This window comes from Astatotilapia calliptera, chromosome 11, assembly GCF_964374335.1.
Source record: "Astatotilapia calliptera chromosome 11, fAstCal68.1, whole genome shotgun sequence".
Lineage (NCBI taxonomy): Eukaryota > Metazoa > Chordata > Actinopteri > Cichliformes > Cichlidae > Astatotilapia > Astatotilapia calliptera.
Window position 1 is genome coordinate 1,761,965 of NC_137432.1, and position 23,204 is coordinate 1,785,168.

At 40.6% G+C, this 23,204-nt stretch overlaps 1 protein-coding gene across 2 annotated transcripts; it reads left to right on the forward strand.

The window, feature by feature from the left end:
- Positions 1-7,179: 7,179 nt before the first annotated feature.
- On the forward strand, positions 7,180-20,242 carry kpna5 (karyopherin alpha 5 (importin alpha 6)). 2 transcript variants are annotated; one of them, XM_026183628.2, is made up of 14 exons: positions 7,180-7,337; positions 13,127-13,260; positions 13,697-13,798; positions 13,881-13,980; positions 14,432-14,526; positions 14,911-15,042; positions 15,262-15,350; positions 15,420-15,519; positions 15,654-15,817; positions 16,950-17,028; positions 17,116-17,241; positions 17,329-17,456; positions 17,866-18,044; positions 18,572-20,242. In XM_026183628.2, exons 2-14 carry the CDS (start codon positions 13,132-13,134, stop codon positions 18,757-18,759), a joined length of 1,611 nt encoding a protein of 536 aa, XP_026039413.1. In that variant the 5' UTR covers positions 7,180-7,337; positions 13,127-13,131; the 3' UTR covers positions 18,760-20,242. The 2 variants fall into 2 exon arrangements, with proteins under 2 accessions (XP_026039413.1, XP_026039414.1); XM_026183629.2 differs by having other exon boundaries at positions 7,270-7,290.
- Positions 20,243-23,204: the final 2,962 nt, after the last annotated feature.

Consider the following 23,204-nt stretch of genomic DNA (forward strand, 5'->3'; position numbering starts at 1 on the left):
TCAGTTGAACATTATTGTACTGCAGAAAGTAGCGTGTTGGTACAGAAATGGTGACAACAAGACGATTAACAATGGAAGAGAGACAGACCATCATAACACTTCAAATGTAGGTTTGTCCTACAGAGAAACTGCAAAGAGTGAGTCCAGTTTCCTTCATCATCCAAAGGCTCAGAAACAAACTGTGACAGGAGGGGGTCTGCAGACCCAAAGACACGACTGTATCAGTTACTGCTCACAGGACAACAGCTACAAGCAGCTTAATCGTGGTCGTAGTGAGAAGTCTCAGTTTCAGCTGTGAAGAGAAGACTTCCTGCTGCAGGTTTGACAGGACGAGCTGCAGCAACATCACAATAAGACAAAGAGGCTTGGCTGGGCCATAAACTCCACCACTGGACTACTGCAGACTGGAAGAAGGTCTTATGGACTGATGGATCAGAATTTGGAATCTTTGGTTAAGTGTTATCAAACACAGAGGTGATCACTGAGCAGCTACGTGGTTTCACTCCATATGTGACGTTTCCTTTGACAGTGTTGATGAAGACTGAAGGTGTTGCACTGTCTCTTTAGACAAGAACTGTGTGTATGACAAGGTTCCTATATAGTACATTTCTGGTGTACTTGACCCCAAGTATTTTATTCAAGGTCTCATTCACAGCATTTACTTACACATTCACACTACAATGAATGCATTGGGAGCAGCACGGGTTTAGTCTCTTGCCCAAGGATACTTTGGCATACAGTTTGTATGGAGATGAGTGTTTTTTGGTGATTGGTGACAGAAGGATGGCAACAAGGAAAGTCCACAAGTGGACATATTACACAAAGGATGTTGAAGCTACCAGGTGGAAGGAAAAGAGGAAGACCTCAGAAGAGTTTTTGAATGTAATGGGACATACAGAGGGCATATGTGACGGATGCTAGATGATGCTAATGATGGAGTTAGATGGAGGCAGGTGATCCAATACGGCAACCCCTTAAAGGAGCAGCTGAAAGATGAAGACTGTTCTGAGTAACCAGTTTCTCAGTTTTTCTCATTGCTTCTCTCCGTACATATTCAAAATGTTTACCATTTGATGTAGCTGTCCCTCTCAGTCAGATGGGTGTCTGCAGTGCTTTTCCCAGCTCTTTGGGTGTGGACATCTATTAAAGACTACAGAGAAACCATGGTGGGATCATCAGCTGACGGATGGTGACGAGGTGAGGTGATCGTCCTGGTTATACTAAAGTTAAAGACAAAAAGTCAAAATGATTGATCATCCATGCTGTCACATAGACTCAGATCTGCACGGCTTCTGTTTTAAACACTGTAGTCAGCTGCAGAAAGAGGACATGAGATTTTCTCTGACAGCATTCAATACAACCTGATGTAAGGTCAAAGGTCGTCACTTGATGATGAAATAAAAACTTGAGCAAGGAATTCTTTCACACTGGGTCTTGCCAATAGTGTGTTACTTACCATAAAGTAATTCAGAGTCAGTCATATCTGAGTAATGACATTGTAATGTATATACATTGTTACTGTATAGCTTTCTACAGGACTGAAGGAGGTGCTGGTAAAGACTACGATAAGATAACCTTTATTAGTCCCACACGTGGGAAATTTGTTTTGTCACAGCAGGAAGTGGACAGTGCAAAAGTTATGAGGCAAAAATTAGAATACAATAAGAATAAATACAGTACACAGCTGTACAGAATAGAATAAAATGCTATATACAGTAGAATAAAATAGAATAAAAATATACAATAAGATAAAAATAGAATACAAATACAAATGCTATATACAACTGAGTAAAAATACAACGATGACAGAAAAGATTATTGCACTTAGTGTTATTGCACATGTGTGGATGTGTGTGCTTGATCAGTTAAAGTCTTTATTATGGAGTCTGACAGCAGTGGGGAGGAAAGACCTGCGAAATCTCTCCGTCCCACACCGTGGGTGCCGCAGTCTCCCACTGAAGGAGCTGCTCAGTGCTGTCACAGTCTGCTGCATGGGGTGGGAGACGTTGTCCAACAGGGATGACGAGTCCTGCTTGATCCCTGCGCCGAGATCTGGTACAGGACAGCTGTGATGATGCATCCAGGAGACGCAGCTCGGTCCTGATGGTCTTCTCATTAGTGCTTTTCCAGGGTGAATGTTGATGATGATAATATCATCATATATATTTAATCTCGGTAATATTCTGGGTATTTATATTTGAGCTATTTCTTCTATTTTGTAGCTTTGTTACATAATGTATTATTTGATTTAGTTCAGGCTGTTGCTGTTCTTATTGTGTTGAATGAAATGAAAAGAACAAATTACACTTGTATGAAACCTGCTGCTGCTGTGTTTTTAAATCTAACGAGCTGTAGAGTGCTCATGGATCTAAAACTTTAAATCTTCAGTTTTATATCATCTTCAGTCTTGTCTCAAGTACAACGTTTAATTTCCAGGTAATTCTTTAACAGTACTCTGTGGAGTGTGCAGCTCATGTCATCTCTGTCTAAGGGAGAGTGCTGAAGCATTCAAACATAGACTATTAGAGTAGCACAGGTGTGTAGCATTGCTATCTAATTAACAACAGGGATACAGAGTGAGTGATTCTTATAGTATCAAGTGTTAGATTGTAATATTATTTTATGCCATGTTATACCCCTAACTAAAGATTGTGAATTATTATGTAGTTTTAGTTTGCATTAGTCTCCTGAATTAGAAGAAGCTGATAACTATTGCATTCGTTAAACTGATTTGCATTACATTAGACTGCTGATTTATTGTGGATGAATGATATTGTTTTATGATGTTATAAGAAATACTGTTTGCAGAAAGTCATCGCCTTATTTGTCTGATTAGAACAGAACAGAATATACTGGAGTTTTCTGCCCCAACTCAGCAGGAGCAGATAAACGGGGAGCCAAGGTCGTAGCTTAGGCGCCGTGTGAGAGAAAAGCATGTGAATGTTTAGGCTTTTATGATAAGGTGGGAGAACCAGAGGCTATAAGAGTTTGAGCAATGCTCCACCATTTGGAGATCTGAGGCTGTCTGCATACGGTGTCCATCTCCCACGCGTGTGTTCATTAAAATCATCGTTTGACTCAACCCGGCCGGACCAGTGTTGTTATTGTGGTTTTTCATCCCCAATATTTTGAACCTTAACACAAGTTAACAATCAGAATCTAATCAGATGCGAAAGAAGACCCCTGGACACAAATCAGCGTGATGAGAATGACTAATAATGGCAGACAAGCATATTTGGGAAAAATGAGAAGAACTCTCGTCCCATCGAGTGATGTATCTTTTTGAAGTGATGTATCTTTTTGAAGTGATGTATCTTTTTGGTCAAACCAATGGGGTAGCAAAATCCTGTTTAGCCATGGCTCAATGAGGTCGGGGGGTGTAGCAATTTTATTCAATAACTTTCCCGGGGATCTTGTAATACAACGAACTGACTTGAATGGTCATTGGTTGATTGCTGTAATGAGAGTTGAAAGTTTGTTTTTCATTTTAGTCAACGTTTATGGATATAACAATGAAAGTCAGAATAAAATTATGTTAGAAGATATAACTTCAAATATTTTTGAACTTAAAGGTCGATACCCTACAGAATACATTTTAATAGGTGGTGATTGGAATATGACTCCTGATGAATGGACTGATAGATGGCCCTCAAGGACAGGTAGACCACAAAAAAATAACCTAATTATAGAATTTTTGATTAATAACAACTTGACAGATATTTGGAGAGTAAGAAATCCAGAAATTAAGAGCTTTTCCTGGTTTAAACCAAATGGAGCTTGTAAATCTAGAATAGACTATTGGCTAGGAAGTGACATCATTCTTAGCCACACTGTAAAAGTTGCAATGTCAAATGCACCTCTATCTGATCATTGCTTTATTGAACTGTGCTTAGAATCGGAAATTAGACAATCAAATAAAAGAACTTATTGGAAGTTCAATGCCAAACTTTTACAAAATGAAGACTACTGCAACATAGTCAAAAAAAATTATAAGATATTATGGCTGATCATCTAATTGTAGGATATATCAATAAATGGGAATTCATTAAATTCAAAATTAGAGAATTTAGTATTCAATTCAGTAAAAACACAAGTCAAAAGCAAAGAGAATATGAATGTAAATTATTCCAAGAAATTACTTATTGCTGTAGTAAAGATGATCTAAATACCCAAGAAAGGAGTAAACTTATGGAGTTGCAAACTAAATTAGATCAGCTCTACCTAAATAAAGCAGAAGGAGCTTTTGTGCGTTCACGGGCCAAGTGGATTGAGGAGGGGGAAAGAAATTCTTCATATTTTTTTAATTTAGAAAAGAGCAGACAGAAAAGAAATTTTATATCTTCTCTGTTAATTGATGGCATTGAATGTGACGACCCTAAAATTTTGGAGAATGAAACTTATACATTCTATTCCAATTTATACTCCTCATAGTTCTCCCAAGCAGATTGTGATGTCTTTTTTGATCAAATAGATAATCTGATCCCTAAAATTGATGAATCATTTAAGGAATTATGTGAATCTGACTTCAGAATTGAAGAGTTAGATGCATCTGTTAAGAAAATGGCACTTAATAAATCCCCTGGTCCAGATGGGCTTACAGTTAATTTCTTCCAATTTTTTTGGGAAGACTTACGGGAAATTTTATTCAAAGCTATACTGGCCAGTATTGAAAAGGGAGAATTGATGTCTAGCATGAAACAAGGATTAATTACATTAATTCCTAAACCAAACAAAGATAAACAACAATTGGATAACTTAAGGCCCATAACTTTATTAAATACAGATTATAAAATTTTCTCTAGCTCAGTTGCAACAAGGCTCAAACAAGGAGTTTCAAGTATAATTAGTGAGACACAATCAGGGTTTTTGAAAGACAGGAACATTCATAATAATATCAGATTGGTTTTAGACTTACTGGACTACAATGATCTGATTAGTGATGACAGTTTTATTCTTTTCTTGGACTTTTATAAAGCTTTCGATTCAGTAGAACATCCTTTTATTTTAGAAACACTAACTCGATTTGGATTTGGGGATAAATTTAGGAAGATAATAGATATACTGTATAATGATATAAATAGCTCTGTGTCATTAGGCTATGGCACTGGTAAAAGATTTGGCGTCAAAAGAGGAATTAGGCAAGGGTGTGGAAGCTCTCCGTTGTTGTTCATAATGGTTGTGGAGATGCTCGCAATTCTAATTAAAAACAGCAGCGTTGCCGGAATTGAGATTATGGACAATTCTTTAATAATTAGTCAACTTGCGGATGACACTACTCTTTTCTTAAAAAATGAACATCAGATTCCCCTGGTAAAACAAATAATCACTACATTCTCAAAAGCTTCAGGCTTAAAGTTACATTTAAATAAATGTGAATTATTGGCATTAAAGGAGTGTAATTCACAATTACTGTACGATATAAAGGTGAAGAGGGAGGTAAAATATTTGGGCATCACAATTTCAAAAGATCACAAAGTCTTAGAAAAAGTAAATATTTTAGATAATGTTGACAAATGTAAGACAATCCTAAATAAGTGGTTACAAAGAGACATCACAATTTTTGGAAGAATATTATTAACCAAAATGGATAGTTTATCTAGATTTATATATCCAGCTTACTCTCTATCAATATCGAATAAAGTTATTAAAACAATTAATAGCTTGAATTTAAATTTTATTTGGAGGAATAAGTGCCATTATATATCTAAAGATGATTTGGTTAAACCATACATTGAAGGCGGTGGAAACGCAATTGATTTTGACATAATGAATGGTGTTTTGAAACTTAAATGGTTAAAATCCTTCCTAAATAATCCACACTCCATTTGGTTTTTTATACCAAGTAAGGTCTTTAACACACTGGGGGGTATCGACTTTCTCCTAAAGTGTGACTTTGAAATTACTAAGCTACCTGCTAAACTCTCTGAATTCCATAAACAGGTCCTTCTTTATTGGAAAATGTTATTTAAACATAATTTCACTCCACATAATAGCCCAATTTGGAACAATAGATATATACTGATGAACAGAAAATCTATTTTTATTCAAGATTGGTTATCAAAAGGTGTTTGGGCAATTGCCCATTTTGTAGATGAGGAAGGACATGTTCTAGGACATCAAGATTTTTGCCAAAAGTTTAATATCCAATGTTCTAAAAGTAAATTTAATCGGGTTATAAAATCCATTCCATTGTCCCTTAAAAACATAGTTGTAAATGATATAATATATTCTGACATCTCCCCCAAGTTAAGGCAATTATATATAGATGGTATTCGATTTTGTGATGTTAAATGCAACAATAAGTTTCTTAGATCTTCATTAAGGAGTCTTTATTCTCCAAATTTACTTAGACGTAATTACATATTAAAAGATTTCCAAAGGGAAGAAATTGAAAAAATAAGAACTGATTATATCACCTTCCCTATCCCTCCTAAAGGGAAAGAAGTCCAATTTAAAATCTTGAATAAAATTTACCCGACAAATAGACTCCTTAGTGATAGATTCAAAATAGAAACGGGTAATTGTGTATTTTGTGAAACAGAAGAGGAGGATTTGGACCATCTATTCTTTTGGTGCAATTTTATACAAATATTTTGGTTGGATTTTCATACCTGGCTTTATCCAGTGGGATTCAAATTACCCCATTTACCTTAAATATGATAATGTTTGGAGTGTTTTTGAAAGAAAAGAAAGCTAATTATGGTGTTAATGTGTTATTAATCTTGTGTAAGTATTTTATACATAAATGTCGCTTTTTTAAGATTAAACCAACACTGGCTCACTGGAAAAACGACCTAAACCTGTTGGTTAAATCTTTGACTTTAGTTAAAAAGAAAAAGGCTGCTTTTTTTGTTTCCTTTGTAGAAGATTTTGATTTAGTGAGTTAATAATCTGTTAATTTATGTGACCCCATCTTTATATTTTATTTTCACTATATATGAAAGTTGCTAATATGTAAGAAATGTTTATTCTCTGAATCTGTAATATATGGTGCATTTTGTTTGTATGTTTATATTACTAATAAAAAAAAACAAAAAAACTCTCGTCCCGTCCGCTGATCTATGATCTATACCGCATCAGACACCAGGGGGCGAAAGAGACGTTTTGGCTTCATGTTTGTGGAGCTCTAGGTCGTCCATGGGGAAAAGGGGGCGGATTTGGCTCTTTCGGCTTCCCGTACTATACCGGTGGACGGAAACGGGGGTGTTGTTGACGCGCGGGGTTTGCTGGGAAAGTTTTAGTTTGACGCCATTTTGGATTAAGAAACAGAGGGAGTAGTCGAAGTTGCAGGTATTTCACAGCCGTGCGTGTTTTCAGCTACATCAGATCTTCACTGGGTAAGAATCGGGGAAGGTTATGTAGTAAGGGTAGAGTTAGTAAAACCGCTGCATTGAATTTACAGCAGAGATGTTGACCACAAGTTAGCATTAGCTATCGAGTTGTCCGGGAAGCTAATTTAGGGTCTAACCAGGAATAAGTTGGCCAAAATCCGTTTTGTTCTGTTTCACGGAGTGAGGTTAGTTCCTGCAAGCTAGTAAAACGACGTGTTACGAAATCGGATAACGTGGGTATTCACTGTTCATGTTGTCTGTTAAATGTGTGCCTATACTCTCAGGAGTAGAGGGATTTAAGCAGTTAGGAATGACCTCCTTCCTGACCGGGAAAGCGGGTCGTGTCCACTTCCCTGATAAAGAAATATCCTAGTTTAGGAGCGGCTATCGCTGTCATTGTTTGCAACGCTTCAGTTTAGAAGAAGGTGAACGTTAGCGCTCATCATCTGTGGAGGTCCTCTTAAGATCTCGGGTAGGAGAACTCACTTGGAAGTGGAGATTGCTGTGACCTTAAATACTCTACAGTTTTCCAGGTGGTGCTGCATGTCTTCTCCGACTTGCTGAATATTCCCGAAACGATTCAAACTTGGTGTCGATTTAGATGGAGACGAGGTTCCGAAGGTGAAGCTGTTGTTCTAAACAGCGCTTTACTTTGGAGGTGTGGTTCGTTGTGTGGCAGTGATGTACCGTTTCTAGCACATTCTGTGGGAGACTTGGACTATTGTTCTCTAATTGCTGTTGAATTGCTTCTGTTGTACTATTTTCTGTGGCTACAATAATAAAAAACAATAGTGCACTCTAATTTTGAAATTAAGTTAAATAATAAAGGGTTGAAAGTAGGACTGCAACGATTAATGCGAATAATTTGATTATAAAATTGACTCAAATGCTTCGTTGAATGCATGGCTCTGAATTATGCAGATGAAATGTTAACTTCAGTTACAGCTCGGACGGAAGCGATACCTGCAACAAACGGGGGTTTGAGTCTAAAGGGCGGCATTCATGTCGAGCCTTTCGTAACATTTTTTCAGATTGAAAGTGGCATTGGGTTAATATTTAAACATATTAAAATAAAAGCTTGTTTTCGGACACTTGGTGTCGTAAGCCCCGCCCTCTGTTCAAAGATGGCCGTTCACAGTGGACACAGATGCCTCTTTCACTCCTCTTTCCAATCATCTGTGTTCTCTGTCCAAAATGTGAACATTGGCATCCTTGAAAGAGTGACCTTCGACCTTTAGATGATGATGTCCAGCCCACAGAAACAAAGGTCTAGATAGTGACTATAAAATCTTCTGCAGAGCTATCAAAACTCTGTATTCCAATGCTAATAAGATAAGATAAGATAGAACTTTATTAATCCCTCGGGTGGGTTCCTCTGGGAAATTCTATTAGAATGAAAAATGGCACCACTTCTCGTTTTAGTCTTAATCGAGGTGTACGCCAAGGTTGCCCGATTAGCCCTTATCTTTTTTTACTTTGCACCCAAATTCTTGCCTCTCATATTTCGAATAGCCCTGTGAAGGGTATAAACATAGCAGACAGAGAGATTGTCATCAGTCAATTGGCAGATGATACCACAATTTTTCTTAAAAATGCCAGCCAAGTGCCAATTGCTTTACGTGTAATAGAGGATTTCTCAAAAGGGTCTGGATTGGTCCTAAACTTAAATAAATGTCAGTTACCTGTCAAAGAGTGTAATGTTCAGAGTATTTGTAATATAACAGTTAAAAATGAAGCAACATATTTAGGTCTGATTATCTGCAAAGATCCAAAAGACAGAATTTTACTAAATTTTCCCCCAATTATTAAAAAATCTCAAACCAAATTAAATCAATGGTTGCAGAGAGATTTAAGTTTAAGAGGAAGGGTATTGCTCTCAAAAGCAGAAGGTCTGTCTCGACTGACTTATGCAGCAATTTCTCTGCATGTGGACGGCAAAACTTGTAAGGATATCGACCGAATGCTCTTCAACTTGCTCTGGAAAAACGGGACACATTACATCAGAAAAAGTGTATTGATGAATGACTATGAGCACGGTGGTCTCAATGTTTTGGATTTTACTACTCTAAACAATACATTTAAGATTAATTGGGCTAAACATTTTCTTAAAAATCCGGTATCCATTTGGAATTTTATTCCTCACTACATTTTCTCTAAGTTTGGTGGTCTAAGTTTTATCTTAGGTTGTGATTATAATATAGATAAGCTTCCAGAAAAGCTCTCGATGTTTCACAAACAACTTCTATTAGCTTGGTCCCTTATATATAAACACAACTTTACACCCCATACGTGTCCAATTTGGAATAATAGGAACATAGTGTATAAAAATAAATCATTATTTTTTTCTAGGTGGGTTGAGAAACGGATTGTTTTAGTGAATCAGCTGTTTAATCCTAATGGGCAGCTTATGTCCTATTCAGAATTCTTAAACACCTATAAATTTCCAGCCACACCCAAAGAATATGCCATATTATTTGATGCAATACCTACGGGTATTATAATGCTTTTTAAAGGTATTCAACCTTGCATATCATCTGTTTCTCTCCCCAACCCTTTAGATTCACACATAGGAAGAATCTGTCTAACAAACCACAGTAAAAGTAATAAGAATATTCGTGCTTTGTTCCAGACAGAATCTCTAACTTTCCCACATGTGGTCTCTTATTGGAATTTCTTTGTCAGTGACATTAACTGGAAAAGAGTATGGACAATTCCTAACAAGTATCTGGTAACGAATAAAGTGAAGGAAGTCCCATTTAAAATACTGCATAAATTTTATCCTGCTAATCATTACATGACAAAGTTCAAAAGGGACATAAATGTGAGCTGTGGATTTTGTGGAAGCCATCCTGAGACTGTGCAGCACCTCTGGATCTGTTCATTCGCTAGAACATTTTGGAAAGACTTCAGTAGATTCATTGCTGGACATCTCTATAAAGACTTTACTGGGAAATGGGAAAATCTTGTATTTTGTTTCTTTCGAAGGCAAAAAAAAGAAGATGTTTACTTTATAATAAACTTGTTAGTTATCTTAGCTAAATTTTATTTTCACAAATGCAAATACAGTAACAAAAAACCTAATTTTAAACATTACTTTAATGATGTTTTATGTTACATAAAATTGATTCGTGGATCACTTAACAAAAAGGCTATGAAAACTATTACTGTTTGTAGTAATTACAAATTATTTGAATGTTTGTAATTCTTTGTATTACACCCCCTGGCATATGTTAATTTTGTTCTGATTGTATACATGTTCTGTATACTGTTTCTTAATAAAGTTTAATATTTGGAAAAAAAAAAAAAAAGATAGTGACTATAAAAGCCACCGACCGAGAGCAGTCACAGGGATCACAGCTGGTGTGTTTGACGTGTTCTTTACCACAGGCTTCATTTTGACTTTTGAGCTGGTGGAATAAATTTGTGGTACTGCTGCCTTTTGTGGCATAGTTTTATGGCATGTTTTGAAAAATACTGCATTTTGTTCGACATCCAAACGACAGCGAGTCTCATTCCTTCGCTCATCTGAGACTTCTGCTGTCCCTGTCCGGCAGCATAGAAACTAGGGCTGCCACGATTAGTCGACTAGTCACGATTATGTCGACTATTAAAATCGTCGACGACTGATTTAATAGTCGACGCATCGTTTGAAGCTTTAAGATCACAAAAGACGCAGGAATAAGCAGCAGGATTTAAGAGTGTAATAACGGACTGAAACAGAAGATGGCAGCACTGCATGTACAAGGATGCCAGCTACCGTTAAACCCCGAAGAAGAAGCTGTGTCCCAGAATTCATAGCGCAGTTGTCAACAATGGCGGCAGCTAGTTAGTTTTAATGTTACTCTTATTATTCTTTCTGGGTCACAAAATAAACGTTTAACATATTTTCAGGCAAGAATGTAGCTGTGTAATCCTCAAATATCTGCTCAGTTTATCAGGACACCACATATTTTCAAAAGCGCTCCGACGTTTTCGGAGACGTCTGTTACCCACTAGCTCGTTAGCGAGCCGGGGGCGAGGCTAACTAGAGCCGTGAGAACACCGGACTCCCGGCAGATCGTTTTCAAACCCACCGCCGTCTTTCGCTAGTCAGGTTAAACATGATATATGAGTCACTTAGATAACTTAAAATGTTATTGTTTGGCTTTCTTTAGTATTTTATTTGTTCCTGAGTAAATCGGTTTGGCTGAGATTAAAGTTATAGTTTTTACACAGCTGAATAAACATCAAGCAGACAGCTGATTATCAGAAGTGTGAGATGCTCCAGAATATACTCCAGTGTCCTGTTATATTTTAGATAGCAAGGAGTTTATTAAACTCCACCGAAACAATCTGAAAACTTCATTAAAATGTAATAAACTATCATCTTGTCTTTATTTTTAGTTAGCACAAACACTTCAAGCTGTAAGCTAATGATAGTTATATAAGAGCAGATGCTGCTGGTGCAATAAGCTGTACGCTGTACGTCCAATGGATGATGATCTGATTAGTCGACTAATCGCAAAAATAATCGGTGACTAGTCGACTATCAAAATAATCGTTTGTGGCGGCCCTAATAGAAACACGCCTGCTCGGCGCGTTCCAGCCGGTAGACATGTTTCCAGTTGGCAGGTGTGAATAAATGATGCATTTGCAGCCTGTGGTAGGAAAACAACCTCACAGTGAATTACATGCAGGCAGCTTTTACGATGCAACCATTGAACCCATGTACATGGAAAAACTCAGGATACATCGAGTATATTCGATATATCGCCCGCCCCTACCCGAGGGTTGTTAGGTTGGATGCTGATTATTGATATTACCATCTACACCATCACGTCTTGTTTTCAGCAGCACAAAAGTGTTGCATCAAAGCACAGGGCAAACTTGAGAATGCTAATATGTTTGCTTTCCTTCATTGCAGACACGCTTGGTCTTTTAAAGGTTTACAGACACAAGCTCACTCGCTCGTCCCATCAATCGTCCCTTCAAGGCGGTGAATCGCCCGTTTAACGAACTAGTGAAACGGCCCCAAAGCATAATCTGTCAGTGCCATCAACTCCTACGGTGCTTTACCAGCTCCTTTTTTTTCAAGCAGTTTTGAATGTATTGGGAGAGAGAATAACAATCATTGACTCCGTATATAGAAATAATAATCATTGCATTACTATAAGGACTCACAAATGTCAGCAGATTTGTGAAGGCCGATTGCTGAAATGATTGAATGGACATAAGAGAATGTAGTGCACTGGGAAAGTATTCCAGGTGTGTTGCTAGCAGCCTGGACAACCACAGATGGTCCCACAGCCACTCTGTGCTTAGGTGGTTCCTGGTTTGACACTTGGCATTCAAGTTCGGTCTTTGTTTGATCAGACCAGAGAATTTCCCCAAGTCCTTCAGGTGCTTTTTTGGCACTCCAGGTGTCTTTCACCTCTTACAGAGTCACTTCTGTCAGGTGACTTTACCATGCAGGCCTAATTCTCGTAGTGCTGCAGAAATGGTTGTCCTTTGCAAAGTTCTGCTGGAGCTCTGTCAGCGTGACCATCAGGTCTCTGTCCCCTGCCTGACTAAGGCCCTCGTACCGTGACTGCTCAGATTGGCAGGGCGGCCACCTCTAAGAAGAGTCCAGGTGGTTCCAAACTTCTTCCACGGAGGCCAGTGTGCTAACTTCAAGCTGCAACAAGTTTTATGCACCATTCCCCAGTCTATTTCTCCCGCGCACACTCTGCTTGTTGATGTCATTTTGTATGTTGTAAAGTAAAATGTACCGAGGCTTCAGCACGGTGGTGACTGCATCAATCTGCTTAAATCCTCAGACACAATGGCGAGTCCAGGGAAAGACAACTACAGGATGAAGAGCTATAAGAACAAAGCGCTGAATCCTCAGGAAATGCGTCGAAGGAGAGAAGAGGAAGGAATTCAGCTACGCAAACAAAAAAGAGAGGAGCAGGTGATCTTTGCTAACGTTTGGTGTATAAAATGGAATTAAGCTAACAGAGTTCAACATGTGTGTGGGACTGTTATGGTCCTGTTAGCACCTGCTGTGTTTTTCCTATCAGGGTGTGAGTTCTGCTCTCCTGCCTTTGCTACCAGCTAACTGCACTCAGCAACTGGGGCTCAAGTTCCCATTAAAGAGTTGTGTCCATGTGGCTTCTTGCTCACTCTGTGTCTGTGTGTTTGGTTAACATTGATTTTGCTGAGCTTTTGTTTTTTGACTGGTTTGTGTTTCTCTCTTTACTTTGGTCCTGATTCTTCTCCGTCTCCGTTTTCAGTCTGGACTTCTTTACAATATTCAGGCTGCATCTCTGCTCCGATCACCGCCGTCTCCTGCAGCCTTTCATTTGTGCGTCTGTGCATTTATTTAATGTGTGTCTGTATGACTGCAGCTGTTCAAGAGAAGAAATGTCTGCATACCTTCAGCTGATGACTCCATGCAGGAATGTCCGATCCAAGATCCAGACATCAGCTCCACAGTACCCATCACAGCTGTAAGTGTAAGCTGCCTCTCTCCTGTAGGTTTGCTGTGCTGTAGTCTGAACTAAACATGAACTCTCTGATGCGTTTGTGCAGGATGGAGTCATAACAGCAGATATGATTCAGATGATCTTTTCTGAAGACCCCGACCATCAACTAATTGCTACACAGAAATTCAGAAAATTGCTTTCCAAAGGTGTGTCTCTGTGACGTTTAATGGAAGATTCGTGTTTCTGTAGTCGGTTTACTAAAAGAGAAATAACTGTTTGGACCAAAGTTGAACAGAGAAGCTGCCAAGTTATTTTATTCTGCTTCCACCTGGCTGTCAACAACAGGCTCTGCTCTGTGTGCAGCTTCTGCAACGCCTCGTTTCTACAGGCGCAGTGCTGCCTCAGTATCAAAATACTAAAGTAATCATTTCCCACAACTTTATCAATGTTGCACCACACCTGTGCTGGCTTACACAACAGAGATTAAACCAAGAGAAACACACAAAATGACCTGAAAAAGAAATCTTGCTCTTTGAGGTGTTTTTCTGCAGAACACATTGAATTGGTTTTGTGAAACAGCCTGTTGCTCTGTCTGTGAAATGCCTTTAACCCTTTAGCAGGTTTGTGCTCAAGTGTTCACTTGTTTCTTTTGCACAGAACCCAGCCCCCCCATAGATGAAGTGATTTCCACTCCTGGTGTTGTGACTCGGTTTGTGGATTTTCTGCAGCGGAGTGAAAACTGCACACTGCAGGTCAGAGAATCCAACACTGTACACCTGAGAGTATCAGGACATCTGGATGTCCCACTATCAGATAACAGATGTGTTCCTGTGTCACGTGTTCACCTCAGCAGACGTCTACAGTCAGATTATTGCTCGTATTTCATTTATTGTTTCATTTTGTCCTTTTCTAATTTGTTATTAGTCTCAAAGCGAGTGGGTGACATGGTGCTTCACAGGGCAGCAATTTACATGTTGCTTTGTTATGAGTCATATTTATATGTATTTAATAATAATAGCTAGAATGTTGAAATGATTGGTAGGCGTTACACAGCTATTGTGAGCATTGAACCTCCAGTTGTATCGGGTAAAACTGTTGTTGTTGTCGTCATATTGTCCACGGTGTGCTCGTAACAGTTCGAAGCGGCCTGGGCACTGACCAACATCGCCTCTGGGACCTTCTTGCACACCAAGGTTGTGATTGAAACAGGAGCTGTTCCCATTTTCATTGAACTGCTGAACTCAGAGTACGAGGATGTGCAGGAACAGGTGAGAGTCACATGATAACACCTGCTTAGTTACAGGTAACCTGCTCATCTATAGTGAGTGAGTTGAGATGTTGAGCTTTTCTAACAGTTTCAGGACTTTTGAGAGGCACAAACCTGAATGTGTGTAAACTGCTGTGGTAGTGTTTGACAGGACGAGTTTTAGTGTCAAAGGCGGTCTGTTGGGCTGTGACGTAGTTGAAGCATGTTGGCTGTTTTCCAGGCAGTGTGGGCACTGGGGAACATAGCGGGCGACAACGCTGAGTGCAGAGACTACGTACTCAACTGTGGCATCCTCCCGTCTTTACAGCAGTAAGTGTTCGTCGTCTGTCTGCGTTTGTGTGTCAGAGCTGCACTAACAGCTGGCTCTGCTCTGTGCAGGCTGCTCGCTAAATCCAACCGTCTCACAACAACCCGAAATGCAGTGTGGGCTCTGTCCAACCTGTGCAGAGGGAAAAACCCACCACCAGATTTTGCAAAGGTCAGCCCCGTCATTGTTGTTGAGTCACTGAATACTGGAGCTCATTCGCCTTCCTCCTCCTTAAAGTCATATTTCCTGTACTGATCATGTGGTTCCAATATTAAATTGTCCCCTTGTCTGTGTTATTTTGTCAGGTGTCTCCTTGTCTCAACGTTTTGTCCAGGCTGCTGTTCAGCAGTGATCCAGATGTGCTGGCCGATGCGTGTTGGGCTCTCTCCTACCTGTCTGACGGCCCCAATGAAAAGATCCAGACGGTCATCGACTCCGGGGTCTGCCGCAGGCTCGTTGAGCTGCTCATGTACGACACTGACATACTCTTTGGTTGTTGTTGTTGTTTTTTGCACATTTGTTGAACATAAATGAAAATTGCTCCCTAAATGTAAGAGCTGATTGTGCTGTGACAAGCTTTGAGTGTTCCACGTAGCTGTGAAGCAGTTTCAGCCCCCTGTTCTTTGCAGAATTGAAGGGCTGTTGAGCCAAAACGTAACGTTGGATTGGATTTAAGTGTCATGAGTGTAGCTGAGTTTCCAGTACGAACTGGCTGGACATGGTCCTTCACAATTTTCTGGGAGACAGCTGAAATGATTCTTGCGTCAGTCATGGGGAACACTGGCCATTTGCCCAGTTGGGTTAATTGAAGGGACGCTCCACACCAGCCCTGTAAGTGCTGACACGAGCCCATTCGTTCATTTTCATTGCTGATGCTGTATTGCCCAATCAACACACTTAAGTGCCACAAAGTAAATAAACGGCAGACGAAAATGACGCAGACTGAATCATCAGCACGCGAGCATGAGCGTTTTCAGTGGGGATGAAAACAATAGTGTGGCCGCGAAGACCAAAACGCTGTTTTCAAGTTTATCCAGGTTGGTGTAGCTGAGAGGATTATTCCTGTGTATAGTGAAGGGGGCATGTTGAGTGCTGGGTATCGGCTTGGACTGAGAGCAGGTCAGATCGGGGGTGGTGACACTTAAAGGCAGCCAAAAGAAGAAAACTGAAACATTAATAAACGAAGTACTGTGGTGAATAAAAACTGCTGGATTTAAAAAGAAGGGATCAGCGTGTTGAACAGAAATGTTGGATTAACAGTCGGCGGTATTAGTTTCCCTTGCAATGAGCCTATTCATGCACAGTGTCTAAGCTCCAGCTTTCAGTCCTTTGAGTTTCTTATTGGTGGTATGAAACTTCCAGAGTCACAGGTTCTTTTCTGATATTTTCTTGTCTGAGAGCGTCTGTTCTGTTCGTCTGTTTTCTTTGGGAGACGCAGCGTCCAGTAGAACACAATCAGCTTCCTCTGATTTCGTTCCCTGGACGATTTGAAGCATCAAACGTTGTTTTCTTTTGATGGCGTAACATTGTTGCACAAAGAATCTGTCGTTTCTGATCCCGTCCACGCTTTGCACGTCTCACTGTGTGCCTCCTGTTTCCAGGCACGGCGACTACAAGGTTGTTTCTCCTGCCTTGCGTGCAGTGGGAAACATCGTGACAGGAGATGACATCCAGACTCAGGTACAGCCTCTGTTTCTTCCATCGGTGCTGCTTGGCCTTTTCTCATTGACAGCATTAAGATCTTTGGCTCCTCTGCTTTCGTCTCAGGTAATCTTGAACTGTTCAGCACTGCCGTGTTTGCTCCACCTTCTCAGCAGCCCTAAGGAATCCATCAAGAAGGAGGCCTGCTGGACTGTGTCCAACATCACCGCAGGAAACCGAGCTCAGATTCAGGTATTCTGCTGCGGCGTCTCCGTTTGTCGTGGCGAGATGAAGAGCTGCTGTTCTTTGCTGCTGACCACATTTTTCTGTTTTTGTCAGAACGTCATTGACGCCAACATCTTTCCAGTACTGATCGAGATCCTTCAGAAGGCCGAGTTCCGCACAAGAAAGGAGGCTGCGTGGGCAATTACCAACGCCACCTCTGGGGGCACTCCCTCACAGATAAAGTGTGTTTACCAGACGTCTTAAAAACACTTGATGTGAAGATTCCTCCTTACGTAGTTCTGGTGCCGTGTTTCCCACAAATACAAACTTGAGTCACAGTTCAGTGCGAGTAGTTGCACCATGTGATGAGTCATTAAAATCCACCAATGTTAGCTGAGCACTGCTTCAGATGGTGCACCACACTCTTTCCTACAAACACCACGTGGATGTTAATGTGACTCATTCAGACTGTTAAATCAACAGCGCTGGTTTCATTTTACATGTTCATATATTTGGTTTGTCAGATTTCACTGTGCTGGGACTTCTCTGCACATTTGCACAGCAGGAATTGGTGGAAATCCAAAAATCAGTCGAGCTTTATAAACAAAGTGAAATGCTGCTGAGGACTAACGTCTGTGCTTTCCGTGACAGGTATCTGGTGTCCCTGAATGCCATCAAACCTATGTGCGATCTGCTGACAGTGATGGACTCTAAGATTGTTCAGGTGTCACTGAACGGTTTAGAGAACATCCTCAGACTGGGAGAACAGGAAGCCAAACAGAATGGAACTGGCATCAATCCGTACTGCGCTCTGATTGAGGAAGCTTACGGTAATGCTCGCAAACCACCAACAGAACATTCACGAGCTTTCATTCACTCAGAAAAGTGGACACGTTCTTTTGTGTCGCGTTTGGTTCCACACCCACCGCGTGTTCACTGCACCTCGGTGGGGTTGCTTCTTTCTCGGCACTTCTTTGTAACCGAGCGTGTTTGCAAGAACGTCTAAGTTTAAAAAAGTGTCAAATAAAAGTGAAAGCTTTGTTTAGGAAGTTTGTACGTGAGGGCAGAAGGCAAAGTTTGGACATTTTAAGAATCACAAGCTTTATAGGCATGCTGGTATTTTTGTCTCTCTCACACACACACACACACACACACACACACACACGCTGCTGGATGCAGGAGAGGAACTCGGGGTTCAGTATCTGGCCCTGCCGTACTTTGGCACACAGACAGGGATGGAAACAGCAGCACTTTGATTAGAAATGCCTGCTGTAACTATATTCACAGGAGCTTTTTGTCACTCAGTGTTGAAACTTCTGTCGTGTGAAGATTTGTGCGTTTGCTTCCATTCTTTCAGGATTGGACAAGATTGAGTTTTTACAGAGCCACGAGAACCAGGAGATCTACCAGAAGGCCTTTGACCTGATTGAACACTACTTCGGTGTGGAGGAAGAGGATGCCAGCCTGGCTCCACAGGTGGATCAGAATCAAGGCCAGTTTGTCTTCCAGCAACAGGAAGGACCCATGGAGGGTTTCCAGCTTTAATCCCACTGCACTTCCTTAGTTCGGTCTTGTTGGACTTGGAACGTCTCTGCAGCAGACCCGTCTCTTCTCTGCTGTGCAGGATCTTCACGTGTACTATGCCTGAGATTTGTGAAAATAGAGATCAAGCGTTTGGCTCCTCTGGAGTCCTAAATAGAGAGCTGAGCTTTACCCGTTTCCGTACCGTTGATAAAATGTCTCTGCCATCGAAAGCCGACTCAAGTCAAAAGGTTTTGAAACCTTGTTTTCAAATTTAGTGCAAAATCACAACGTTAAGCTTTCAGTGGTGTTTTTTTAATCATTCAAAATGATGTTAATATTTATGTCTCCAAGCCATCATCCATATCCCTTTGTGAATGTGAAACTACCTCTTCAGTCTCCAGAAAGAAGAGTGAAAAGGGAGAGAAAAGAACACCGAGCATTGCTTCATTTTTCCATTGATGTGGAAATCTGAAAGGAAATCCAGATCCGAAATGTTCAGATCAGGGTCACCTGTAGAACAACACTACTGTATGTCCCAGCGCTGCCGTCTGGAGCAGCGGCACATCCACCTTTTACTTCTAAAGGACTTGAAGAACGGAGGGCTGCTGTGTCTGCTGAGCTCGTTAGAAACAGAAGAGTCGGAGCTTTTTTCCTGCATCGAGCAGCGGCCTGAGTTAGTCTGTGACAGTGTTAGCTTTTCATTGCTGCTAATTTCAAACGTTCTTTCAGTTGATCCGCAAGTTATCAGGACGTGGCAGGTAATGTCTGTGACACGATGCTGTGTGCAAAACTCTTTCCCGTGAGATTGTTCAGTTGTCTGGTTTGCCAGTTATCTGTCTTAAATTATTTCTGCCTGGTGTGATGGGATTTCCTGAGCGACCTGGAGGGTTTTGTATATTATATATACATGTAAGTGCAAAGACGATATTTAAGTGGCTGTGGGAATAGGTTATATGCAATATTTTTTCTGCTTGATATGCAGTTTTGACAGTTTCATTTTGAACTTTGAATATTTCCACTTTATTTTTTCATGTTTTGTTGTGGTCGAGGTCTTAAGGAGGAAGCGGAGGCTTCTTTCCTTCTTCGAGCTCCGCCCCCGAACACTTTTGATACGTGTCGATTTGAGTACAGTGACATCAACTGGACGCAAAATCAGTCTATATTTATGTGAAGTAAAACTTTGTAATGCAGAATTTACATCAAGCACATTCAATCATATAGTTTTCTAATATTTCTGGTTTCTCTGTTTTTCTTTTTTTTGTAGTTTTTGGGTTTTTTGCTTTTGGAAGTTCATTTGCTGTGTTCCCGTCGCTCGTGGATTCATGTGTTTAATTGTCAACAGCCGATGTACAACAGTGTGATACTATAATATGCAGCCTGTGGTTCCTGACACACGGAGACCTGATGGTGGAGGCTGTTGTAGTCACTGATCACGTGTGAGGCTGCAGCTATATGATGTAAAAAAAAATAATAATAATTAAATGCATCCATTGGATAAAAACGATGTGAGCTGTGGTGTGCTGTGAGTATCTGGAGGAAAGTTCTCGTCCTGTTTGACTTTGGTGTTTAGTCTGTGAGGAGGACGACCAGCAGGTGTCCCTGTGCAGATGAGTCAGATTGTCTCAAAGCCTCGCTGCGACCTGTGCCGGCTCGTTTGAAGCTGAAGCTCCGGCACGAGTCAGTCACACAGCTTCAGAAACACTGGGCCGAGGCGGGGGCTGAACAGAGTCACGTGATCGATGACGTCCGAAGCTTCGTCACTGCTTCAGCACCTTATTCAGTGTTTTGTAAGGAACTGAATCACTGGCAGGATGTGTGCTGTGTTTGGGTGATTTAGCGCGAGGTTGCGTGCCACATAATTAGAGACATGAAGCCAAGAAGAGCTCTGCCTGTTTCTAAATAAAAACCAGTTCAATTTTATTTAGCAACAGTCACCTCAAGACGTGTTATAGTGTAAGGTAGACCCTACAGTAATAACTGCTGGTAATAAATCATCAGCGATTCTGCTCCCAGCTCTAAAGACAAACACTGCAATTATAGAAGTTATAGTTTATATAAAAGCATCTCCTGGTAAATTACATAATCAGGTGGAGGCAGGGACCTCACTTCACCTACTACAGAGGTTCCCAAAGTGTGGGGCCCGCCCCCTAGGGAGGTGCAGAGCCATTGCAGGGGGGGTGTGGTATGAAAAGGAAAAAAAAAAACGCTTGGACACTGCTAACATCATGGACAGGTTTGTTGACGAGGCGCCCACACAAACGCAAAGCAGGAGATGAAGCGCCGCTGAATGTTTCCAAACCAACTTCATTCTGAGCCAAAGACTAGAAAACATGGTGAAGCAAATCTTCCCTTTGGCTTCACCTGCACAGGTGCTGAGGTAGGTCTCCCTGCAGGACTGGTTTCCCCTGCATCAGGAGCAGCGCTGGGCTCTTCAAATCACGGACAAACAGGATCCCACATTCTTGATCTTTAGTTCACAAACACTTGTTGTAATGACTAACTGCTCCTGACATGTTGGAGATGTTAGCTCTTTATACAGTAAAGTTACAGCTGGATACAAATAACATCAGGCTGATCCTGCCACGATTTTGTGTTTAAACCCATTTTGCACAGAGAGGCATTTTTTGAAAAATGTATTGATGCAATGTTGAATATTATTACACAGGAAAAAACAACTACACGTAAGATAATCACACTGTGACGCCTCTGCCTTTGTAAATGGAGGGACAGTAACTGCGTGTAAACCTGCAGACAGTCAGATTAACAGTATTTTGTCTCTATCTGCAATTCATCCCATGTAAACAATAACGTGGCCACAGCGTGGCATGGAAAAAGGCACATACCTCTGACGTTGGGTGACGAACTCTGTATTCCTCGTCCACACGTAAACGCAAAAAAGGAGTTTTAAAAAAAAATCTGTTTTCGGTGATTGGAAACGCCGTTTAGGTGGATGAAACAGCTGCGTGTTCAAAAATACCCGTGTAGGTGTGGACGTAAAAGAGTTAGTAGTTTATTTCATTGCTACCTGTAATTTATTGCAGATTATTGTATTTGCTTAATTATTTACTAAATGTTTGTGGTGTGAAATAAACCACAATGGAGCAAAGTATGGGGGTGTGTGGTTGGAGGATGTGGGGGGGGGCATTTTTCTTGTAAAACAAAGGGGGCCCAGCGAAAAAGTTTGGGAACCACTGACCTACTGTAAGACTGTGCTGTACATTGTTATATATAGTGGGGGGTTATTAGTAATAACCATCAAGCAGAAGAAGAACACACCATGTGTTTAAACAAAGGTTTATTAATTGAAAATGATTTTGTTAGAATAGACATATCATCATTTTTTCACTCAAAGAAACACATGTTCAAAGCCTCAGCTGTCCTCGGGGTCGGTGTATCTGTTGTTGTTCATTGTGGTAGGTGATGGACTTTATAGTCATCGAGAGGACAAGAATCAAATTCTGCGGTCTGAAGATCACAGCTCTTCTGTTTTTAAGATGATGCATTTGGCTTCATTGAGCTCATGCAAACGTGGTTTACGACCAAATATTTTGGCTGCAATGACAGTTAGCATCTTCCCACGCCTTTTCCACGGGTGAGGGAAGGAAGGAGCAGGAGATCGATGGACTAATGGATGTAGCATCTGCAGTAATGTGTTAGTCTGAGTCATAAGGTGCCAGCAGAGGTGGCTCACAGTTTGTAGCATAAAGGTCTGAATTAACTGAGACTTACTGCTGTTTTCTGTGTTTTTATATTTGACCCTGTGATGGTTTTGTTAACTTCACATTTCGATCATAAGATTTCATGTCCGTCAAAATGTGTAAACGTCCCAAGATCCAGTCGCCTGCTTTTGTGCTTGGATACAGTATGCATTGGTACATATTTTTCTCTACCATTTATTTTTTGTGCAGGAATTATATTAATTATGGAATTCTGTTATGGGCTTAGAAGATAGTGAAAATAACATTTAGGAGCCAAATTACCACTCAGTGGATGCTCAACACAGTCACGATTTGTGAAGCTGATGAGAAACAGATCATCTTGACACTAAGACCTTACCTGATAGAAGACTGCAGGTGTCGAGCAAAGGTTTTGTTCTTTGTCCCCACGTCTTTGTCAATGGGAAAAATTCCTCCAAACAAAATATCTCCTGGAACTGGAACTCCTGGTTTCCTGGTATCCATTCCAGTAGCATGTCCACTTTGCAGGCTATCCGCCATCCAAGATGGCGCCACGGTAGGCAGCCTGTTTCCTCAGCTCCCAGCTTTTTCCTTTCCTTTCTGTTTTTTCTTGTGCTTTAAGCTTTTTTTACCCGACACTCTTGGTCGTGTTTTATTTGTTGTGCAACGGGACATGGACCCACAAATTTTCATGAGAGTAGTAGTATGTCTTCTACTCTTTTTGGGACTTTTTACCACCACTTCTGGAGAATCTGTAAGCCAAGCCATTGTTTACAGTACGGAGCAGCT